This window comes from Falco biarmicus, chromosome 14, assembly GCF_023638135.1.
Source record: "Falco biarmicus isolate bFalBia1 chromosome 14, bFalBia1.pri, whole genome shotgun sequence".
Lineage (NCBI taxonomy): Eukaryota > Metazoa > Chordata > Aves > Falconiformes > Falconidae > Falco > Falco biarmicus.
The window spans coordinates 11,211,960-11,222,174 of record NC_079301.1 but is presented as its reverse complement, the minus strand read 5'-3'; the positions used below and the strand labels follow the sequence as shown (position 1 = coordinate 11,222,174).

General features: G+C 41.2%; 1 protein-coding gene across 1 annotated transcript in view; it reads right to left on the bottom strand.

The window, feature by feature from the left end:
• Positions 1–501: 501 nt before the first annotated feature.
• TAF1 (TATA-box binding protein associated factor 1) overlaps positions 502–10,215 on the bottom strand; it is a 32,562-nt gene continuing 22,848 nt past the window's right edge. The window contains exons 31-40 of the mRNA XM_056359682.1: positions 9,751–9,873; positions 8,839–8,931; positions 8,679–8,763; positions 8,094–8,161; positions 7,898–8,014; positions 4,925–5,050; positions 3,540–3,638; positions 3,103–3,253; positions 2,130–2,307; positions 502–1,036 (exon numbers count right to left, since the gene is read on the bottom strand). Of these exons, the coding sequence (XP_056215657.1) occupies positions 820–1,036; positions 2,130–2,307; positions 3,103–3,253; positions 3,540–3,638; positions 4,925–5,050; positions 7,898–8,014; positions 8,094–8,161; positions 8,679–8,763; positions 8,839–8,931; positions 9,751–9,873 (1,257 nt within the window). The 3' untranslated portion in view covers positions 502–819. The remainder of the gene's footprint in view (positions 1,037–2,129; positions 2,308–3,102; positions 3,254–3,539; positions 3,639–4,924; positions 5,051–7,897; positions 8,015–8,093; positions 8,162–8,678; positions 8,764–8,838; positions 8,932–9,750; positions 9,874–10,215) is intronic.

The following is a 10,215-nucleotide window of genomic DNA, read 5'->3' as shown; positions in this document are numbered from 1 at the left end:
CCTCCGGCGGCAGCGGCGTACGAGCGGTCGCGGGGCTCAGCTTTGTCAGCGCGGTATCCTTCCGCGTAAAGCCGTTGCGACAAACGCCGCCGCACTGCGCGGGCGCAACCGCCCCCCGCCCCCCCCCCCCCCCCCCCCCCTTCCTCCGCGGTGCCCCGATCCCCCCCCGCCCGGTCCCGGCGAAGCCCCGCGGCTGCGCGTGCTTTCCCGGTGACAGCGCGAGGGCTCCCCTGTGACTAACGAGCCTTCCCGCAGCCTCCGATTACCGGGTTCCTCATGCAGGGGTCCGGCTGCACGTTACAACGGAAATCAACCTAAAAGCAGGGCAGCCGGTGCCCGAAGCTTTCCCAGCAGTTCGGCAATTCCCAAACGCACCCCAGGGCGAGGCCTCGGCCGCTGCCTCCAGTGCCCTGCTCCCAGCGAAAACCGGCCCTTCGTGAAATGAAAATTGTTCCACAGTTGTTTATCGACGGCAGCATTTTTTCCCCTGACAGACAGGCGTGTATGCCACCAGGCCTGTATTTATGAGAAATTATTTTACATCTATTAAGACCAAAGAACACCACACAAATCATCATCCAGATTCTGGGACTAGCACAGGCTATGACGACCCGCAGCTTCAGCAGGGCATGCTTGCCTAAAGCTTATTTTTCACCATTTACTCAGTCACATAACATGTTTTAAAACCAATTATAATAGTATATACACAATCTACTTCTTGTTAACAGTCCACGCTACACTGTTCCGTACACCAAACCGGGACAAGGGAAACGCAGGAGCCCAGAGCGGCCCAGGACACCGCCATCTCGGGAAAGGGCGTTATTCATCCGAGTCCAGGTCGCTGTCTCCTGCAATGGAATGGAAGTCCTCACTGTCTTCCTCATCTTCAGACAGATGGACCTGACTTAATACGCTTGGCCCACAGCGCTGCTGTTCTTCCTCTTCCTCCTCTTCCGAGACCTCATACCCTCCGATACTGCTGAAACTAGTATCCCTTGTGTTGGATTTTGGGTCTGGCTCTTCATAGCTGCCGTAACTACAAGAAAGAAGAAATATATTATCTATTAATTATACTATCAAATATTCGAATCAGCTGCTGATACCGACAATTCTGTATTTAACTCCTGTAAAAGTTCCCTGGCTTGAAGTCCTTGTGGAACACTCGGAGCCACTGTGCACTTCAATTCTGTCAATGGCCAGCTTTTTAAAATAGAAAAAAACCCAAACACCCAGCTCTCCTGATGAAACAATTGCCTACTAGCATCCTCATTGCACTCTGATATACTCAGGTGAGGAGAAACAGATTGCTCCAGCACCTTCCATCTGTCACCTTTACTGCAGACAGAAAGGCAGACAGCTCATTCTCATCATCTTCTCTAGCATTTTCTGCTGGCTATCACCAAGGTACTGGACTGGACCAAGCATTTGTCTGACCCAGCAGAGCTATCTGTACAATAATTTATTAAACAAACATCAATAATAGCATTAAGGGACAGAATTACAAAAGTTGAAAAATAACAGAGAATCTAATGCTAATACTCTATATAACGGCCAGAGAAGGAAGAGTAGGTCAGTATTCCCTCAAGTGAATGCAAACTAAAAATGCAAAATAAAGCTGATATTGCTGTACTTGTAATTTTCTAATAATGGAACTCCTTCCAAAATACAGACTATGCATATTCCTATCCTTTTGGATTTCAACTAAGCAGTCTCCTTTCAAGTAAGGAAATGTTTATTCTTAGAGAAAAAAACCAAAAACCATGAAGTTGATCAGCTAAATCATCTTGCAACTTCAAAGGCATCTTGTACTTTCTGAAACAACCTATAAAAACCTTTACTGGTCCTGCCTTCCAAAATCACTATGTACAGAAAGTCTACCTACAAGAAAGAACTTTTTTACTTCAACACTTTCATTAGTGAAAATCTAAAAGCAAAAACAAGTTTCTGTCGATAGGAAGTACATTGCAATTATGGTAATAATGGTTGCAGCAATAAAAACAATGACAAAATAACAGAAAAGAAAAAATGTGAAATATTCTTCAGCTTTCTATGATAAACACTTCAAAATCTTTAAGAGAAGGGATTTTGTTTTGAAAAATAATTTTAACAAGATTCTCAGCTGTAATTACCTGATATTACTGTCCTCCATAACATGAGATGTCTCCCCACCATCTCCTTCATAAGACATCATGCTCTCTTCATTGTCCATGCCCATTCGTGTGTTCTCTTGAAGAACATGAGGTTGCTTAGGTCTCACTGCATTGGGCTCCACATCTGAGTCGCTGCCACTCTCACTCAGTTGGATAGCTGTGTGATAAGCCAACATTTGGTCACAAATCGAAAGTTTTGTTCTGTCAGTTACATACCTGTTGTCTTTGCTTAAAGGCTATATATAATATTGACTGTAAGGAATGTACACAAAGTAGTGTCTCCACAAGGTAGCAGAAGGGGTATTTGGGATGTGATGCCACTTACTGAATACTCAGTTCTGATGCTATTCCAAAGCAATCTCATTACCACCATTACTCAAAAAGGCCTTATTTGCTTGTCTACTCTGAATAATTCCTCCTTGTTCCCCCCTAATGACTTTCAGAAGCCATCACTAAATGCCACTATAAGCTTTTCTGCACGGCCAGTTTTTCAGTAAAATGGGGAAACACTGTGAAGAACCTCCAGACACCTCTTAACAGTTCTCTATAACACCGACCACTGTTTCACATCAAAATAAATGTTGTGCTTTTACTAAGCAGCTCATTCCTGGCTCTGCACACCAAATCATAGTCCCCGACATTTCAGAACCATTTGCAGTTTCACTTTATGAAATACAGTTGATCAGATCTTGTCTTAACTCAGCTTTCTTTTGTGTCCATGCTTACAGCACTCTTACTCCACTTTGGTTTCAGTTCCATTTATGTTTATCCAGTTTTCTCATATTGCCCTTTGGTGTCTCTTCTTTTTTTGACTACTAGACCACCTGGCCTATATATCCCAATTATGTTCTATTCTCTCTACTGCATGTTTTTGTGATGGAAGCATGAGAAGATTAGCTGGGTTTGTGAACAACCAGTTCCTATTCAACCTTTTATAAAAAAGGACACCTACATGAGAAAGGATTATCTCCCTCTTCATCACTCCCATCATCATCATCTTCTCCATCAGACATGAGCAAATCTTCATAGAGGACACTGGCCTGCGGCTGCTGGGCTGATCCTTCTTCTTCATCAGCAAGGTCACCATCTGCATCTTCAACTTCCTAGGTGACACAGAACAGGGCTAGTGAAGATCAAAGAACATAGAAACTACTGCTGCCATTTCTAGCACATGCCTATTATTTATCACACTGTTCATTCTGAAGCGTTCGCTTATTTCATAATGCTAACATTTTAAAACTACATTTAAGAGTCTAGCTGTCACTACGCATACTGCTGTGTTTCAGGGTGGCAGACGTAGCAGACAACCCTTATACTATGGAGACTTCTACCACAAGTATGCAAGTCAACACGTAGACTGTTGGCTGGGATTTCTGTAAATATACTCACTGGGGCTGGAGTCTTAGGTTTCCCATCATCATCCTCATCAAACCCTTCAATATCTACGTCAGAGTCTTCCTCGCCCAGCCTACCTCGCCCCTGGCGTGTCTGAATGGAGAACACAAAGAGTAATACCATTGAGGAAGGCACCATTGGACATATATCAAAGGGTATGACTGACATCTGGACCACAATGATGAGTGTGGGAGTACAGGGGCGGAAAGACAAAAAGAAAAGTAGCACTCTCAGAGCAAGGATCCTTCCTCTCTTTATTCCAAGATCAGAGAGCACACAGTCTCCACACACTTTTATCCTGATGTGTTCATCCTTGAAAAGGGAATCTCCAGCCTTACAGCACCAAGAGTTCTTTGCTTACCTAGCCATTTCTGGAAAATACCACTAGGTCTCAAAAAGTGCTTATTTTCACAAAATATTTTAAAAGCAGACATCAGTTTCCACTAAATCTTCTCCTGCTCTTCTCTCTCATATCCTTCCCTCAACCACTGTGAGTCCAAGGTAGAGAGGACATGCAGATTCTGTCCCAAACACTACAAATTGAAAGTCTGTAGAAAGCTTGAAGGCTTCCAAATCTAGAAGGCATTCTCAAAGCTACAGCCAGCCACAGTAATAGACAGAACTGTTCATATTCAGTCTCTGTTTGGATTGCTCAGAACAGCTCTCACCAGTATTTCTGATACCACTTTCAGTCTTGTGGCCCTCCTCACCTTCTTCCTCCTCCTGGGAATTTATTTTCATGGTTATACTACTGCATCTCCTTCTGCTTTTCCCTCTCCTCCAAGATTTTTTTTAAATTTATTTTTACAGAATAAAGAATAAGAAAAAATACTCTGTGGTTACTGTAACAAGTTACTGTAACCTGTCGCCTTTTTTTTGTTTTCTTTTACAACTATAAGGTATCTACAGTGGCAACCATCTCTTCCCTAGGTGTTTGTAGAGCTTCTAATCATCACTGGATGTGACCATAATAATCTAATTATCTTCTTCCAAATCTGTAGAATATACTTCACCATTTCCCTATTCAGAATCAACAAGGGATTGCATATTAGCCCGTTGTAGCATGAGTCACCAGGTTTTCTACTCCCAGAAGTAGTGAAGCAAACAAATATCTGGCCTTAGGCAGATTCTTCTGCAGCTTTTGATTCTCTGTTCTTTGTTTTGCAGTGTCTCAATTCCCAGTGCTCTTTAATTTTTTCCTTTTCCCTCAAAGCAGTCAAAATGAAGGAAATTGTGTAACTTTTGAAATGGATTCTCTTCTCTGCTTGGGAAAACTGCTGATCTTTGTCACCTGTTTCCTACAAAGTAACTGCCTCCTTTCAGTAATTTGCTTATACAACCCAACTCTCCAACCACATGAAAAAATGGAGGATTCTGACCTGAGTTCCTCGCTTCTCTGGGGTAGTGATGGGAGTGTCCATAGCAGACAAATTGCTCTCATCTTGATAGACTGAAGCATCATGTGACATACTGAGGGAAGTGCTGGTATCATACAAATCAGGTGGCTAAAGTATATGTAGAAACAGGAGACATAACATTCTCAGACACTGGACTGAGACTAGAACAGTATCTTGAGAGGCAAGACTGGGATTTCAGGACAAAATGCATTTTTGGGCATGGCGTTTATATTTTTAAACCCTGTTTAATCAAAATAAGCTATTTATTCTTAAAGAACAAACATGGTAAAATGCAATGGATCACAACCTCATGTTTGGTTTGCCAAACAGCAGATTTCAAAGTAGAAGTCAGTACTTCTATACAGTGCAATCCTACAGAGGCCAAAATCGTAAATGGACTCCAAAAGGATTAGATAGATTTATAAAGAACAGGCCTCTCTGCAACTCATAAATACAATGGTCCAGATGCAACACCAGTTTAAGGTGCCTGAACAGCCAATTGCCAGAAGCAGAGAGGCTTCACTGTAAGAAGGATCACTGTACGTTTGCATCCACTTACTTCTGGTCCCTGCCAGAGACAGAATACCTGATTACATTAACCTTTGGTTTGACTCAGCATGGCCCTTTTCCATTCCTACAATGGAAATGGTGGTGTAACCACAATGCTGCTATCAGAACTGGGAAAAGTCTATCGCATATGAAATAGCAAAGCTTCAACTTTCAATCAATTCTATGTAAATCACTGTCTCAAGAGTCCCTAAAGCTGACAAAAGCAAGAAAAAAGGGAGGTTTGGATAAAATGTTCTAAAAGCCAATCTGTAGCTTGCATGCCATTTCACCTCTGAAGAGATAATGAGGAACTACAGGTTAGGATTTTGATAAGATGCCCTTACAATACACAGTTTATGTATCATAACAATCCTGAAAGTGTTATGAGCAGTAGCGATACTGTTTAAAATAGTCAAAACAGGCTGCCTAAGAATTTAAGCAGACAGGTAAACCACAGGCAGCCTTCTACTTGCTGGATTTGGTTTTTATACCCTGGAGTGGAGTCCAACTCCTGAAGACACATACAGGGAGATAAATATTAGTCATCACAACTGCATTTGAAATAAAGGGAACTAAAGCCAAGCAACCATCACCAGACCTGCCTATCTGTGACAAATTTGGGAGTGTGGGAAGCAGGAGTGTACCTCCAGCCAAGAAGCAGAGAGAAAGCGTGGCCTTCAGATGAGGAGAAGCTCAGGATGCTGTCTCCTTTAGCAAGCACAGAGAAGGAGCAGACAACTAGTAGGCAGTTCACTGCTCAGGCCTCTTTTCCTTTATCCTGATCATCAACTTCGACAAAAAATCAGAACAGGTAATAGAACTCTTGGGAAGGCAACCGCCAGATAGAAGAATGACATTTTTGTACCTCGTTCTCTGAGGTATTGGGATCATCCTTGCCTCCATCTAATATTCCTTGAAATGTGTCAATAGATAGTTTCAACAACTGATCTCCAAAGATTCCCTTGCAGCCCGCCACTTCCCATTGCCTGGAAGGTCTTTTTGCATGATACTGGGCTTCAGTATTCCCACCCCATTGAATTCAATCATCATTCCCAGCAAGTTTTTTCTAGCTTCCTAAAATGCTACATTTTGGGGTGTTTTTTTGTGGGGAGACATGGAAGGAGGGTGTTAAAATATTGCCCTACAATTGTTTGTAGCCTGCTATCCTGGCTCCAGCCATGTAATCTTTGTATACTTATTGCCTAAACAAAATTTTCTGTTAAAAATAATCTTTGTAAGTTCTAAAATAGATCCTGAACTTCAAGCCCCTCTTTTCTGTTCTGACTTTACTAAAATTCAATGCAACTTTCCAGATGTAATCACACCAGACTTGCACAGAATAAAAAAAATTATTGATCTACAGTTGGGATGAAAAACTGCAAAGGAAGCTTTGCTCTGTCTTTCTACACTGGGTATACAACAACTGAATTTTAATCATTCAGTTACTGGTAGAGAGATCTTTCCTAAGGCTTATGAACTTCAACAGTTTTTCCAAATAAACAGAAGGCAGATCTCAGACACTAGGATGACATTCCTTGAACCATTACATAATTTATCAGGCAAATTCCAATGGCAATTTTTTTTTTCAGGAATGAACTTGTCATTCCTGATTAAAATTTTTTTACTGATGTTTTTAAAAACCACCACACAGACAAAAGCAAGAGGAATCATTATCAACAGCAACAAAAGGTCTAAATAGCTTATAAAACTTTGTCAAACTGTAAACACCAAAAAAGCAGTCTGTCATACAATCTCCACTATGAATTATGCTTTCAACTTGGTCTATAATCCATACAAAGTAACTGACACACAAAATTGTCTGCTATAAAATAGTAACGAAGAGTAAAAAATGTTATTTCCATTAGAACCAAAATAAAGAAATGTAAAGAATCCCAGCAAAGAATGCAGAGGAGTCATACTTTGCTGACCATATTAGGCAATTTCTTTGCTCATAGCAATAAGCCTTTTCAACAACGCCCCCACCAAACAGGTCTCTGGCTTCTCCTCAGCACTACAGTATTGATGGTTTTTCCTCATGTTTTCCTTACCTTTTCACTGCTTTGCTTTCTGAGGGTTTCTAACTGCTACACTTGCACAGTCCTTGAATTTCTAACCAACATTCAGTTGTACCTGACTGAACGCTACAAGCTCATCTTGAGATCAGTTTTGCAAGTAGCTTGGGAAATTACTGTCTTTGTCTTAGGCAGCTCACTCTCAGAAGCATCATAACTGCTTCTCATATTTATCCTTAAAAAATAGCTGTTAGCACACCATCCAACAAGATACTCTACTAAAAGACAAACTGCAGACAGATGGAGAACAGTAAACAAACAGGCACCTCTAGAACAACCATACAGGAGATTGAAACCAAAAGAATGGAAGTGAAAACTTAGCTTGGTCACTTGCCTGTGGAGTGTAGGGACCAGGGGTCATAGGATCAAGACTTTCCAGATCTGCCTCCTCTAGCGCTGCTTCCTTAGCAGTAGAGATGTCTCTCTCAAGTTGAGTCAGGTGCTCATCATACTAAGAACAAAGAAGCTTACTGAGGTTGCAGAACAGAAAATTAAAACAGAAAAATATGACAGCAGAGTTGTCCACATACCTCAGCTAAAGTCTGATAACAGATGTTTACAATCTCCTGGGCTGTTTTTGTGTACTGACTGTCTGGCCCTGTGGTAAGAAACAAATCTCTTTATGCATTCTGACATTTGCTCAGTTCCAGCTACTGAGACAGAAAGACAGGTTTCGGTTACATAGCTCTCATGACACAGATCCCTAAATCCCAACACATTCTGATCTAAGGAGAAAGATAAAGCAGGGTTCATATCCAACTAGCAAAGAGTAACCAGTTTGTTCCAGCATTAAAAATACGATTTAGGAGATGGGAAGTTTGTACCCTGTCAATCTCAAGGAAATTCCCAGAAACAAGTCACTGAATGAGAAATGCACACTGAACAAGTAGAAAATCCTCCCCAAATGTAACTGCCCCACTCTGCACAAGATGGTAAATAAAGCACCATATGGCAATGAAAACATCACTGTTTAAGCACCTCTTTTTCTCAGCAGGAATGGAAAACAATCAAGCTCAGGATTCACAGCTTCAGGCTTTCACAGCAGTACAGAACATGTGCCTAGATCTATTTATTTAAGTACAGAAGGCAGCTGAAGCCTTAGTTTCACAACCTACCATTGTACTTAATGCTGTTGGCAAGGATGAGGTTAACATCATCCAGGAAAGTCTCTCTGTTCTGGTATTTGTGTTTGGAGATATTCTGGAAGAGATCATCACCCAGTAAGTAATCAAATCTAAACATCTCTCAAGTAGCTGCTCAGTTCAAGCTACATACCTTGCGGATAGTCTCCAGATCCATTGGATTAGCTATCACCTTGTAATAATCAGGAACAAACTTTTTGTTAACTGGATGATGAAAGGGCCAAGACTGAAGGAAAGAAAACAGAGAAGTTTAGAAAGCTTCTGTGTAGAAATTTTTACAGTTTCAGCTACAATTGTCATAAAGCAAGTCATATATACACCAATTTAACAGTTCATCATGGTGTGACAGCACAGACATAAAAAACCCTCTAAAATCTGTTTCTAAACATAGAAATGAGAACTTGGTGACAACAGAGAATGGAACCAAGAAAGTTTTCAAAAGGACAGGCATTAAGTCCTCTCTCATTCAGTCTAACCACTACAGACTCTTGTTGCTTACTCCATTTAGATAAAATGCACTTTATAGATGAGTGACACTGAAGTCCTTATCTGTGCAGTTTTATTTGGTAAGCTTAAAAGTCTGGGTTTTTTTAATACTAATGAACTAGTACAACAGAGGGTAAACCTGATCAATTAGAAATCAGCTGCTGTTTCATTTGCACCCGAGAACTGCACCTTTTCAGAGTGCTTCCAGTTCTACCAGTGCAAATGCTCTAAGCAGCTGGAGAAGAGTATGTTTTATAATGGCCATGCTTAATGAAAACCAGTGACTTCATACTAATGGGAGGTTGATACAGGCACTATTCAGGAGTGAGAGCAGCAGGAAAAAAACCTGGAACCCAGACTTCACTTCTGGACCTTTGCTCCAGTGAGAAGGGGGTGAGTGTGCCAGTCAGAAAATGACAGGCCAGCTCCCTAGCAGAGCACTTTTTTTTTTTTTTTTTTTTTTTTGGTAGTACACTAACAACCACAATGTAAATGCACAGTCACAGGACCATAATCACCACGTTTTACACATCATACACACTCTACTCAAGCTACATACATCTGGAACTGCCATCATCTTTTGAGTGACAATGTTATCCAAAATGAAGGAAAATGCCACTTGATCATCATCATCCAGGAGGGGATTAATTGCTTTTTCTAACCGAGCGAGTTTATCTTCCTTCTGCAATAAAAGTAAGGAACATCAGTGGCTGACCCCAGATTAATAACTGTTAATATCAGGATACTCTCTCCTAAAGAGACTCCCATTCACCTTTTAATGTAGACATTTGTAAATAAGGGGGGATAATAGCCTAGATATAAGCCTACATACAAGATGAAGTAACTAGAGTAACAAATGAGCATCTATTTTTTGAGAAAGTCTCCAACATTTAAAACTGTAAAAATCAAATACACCCTGGGGCGCAGGGAATGAGTTCCCTTATTCTTCCACTGTATTTTGCATGCTCATGTCCTCTATCCTCAAACTCCTCAACCACCCCTGACCATCCCTCCCCTTCCACTC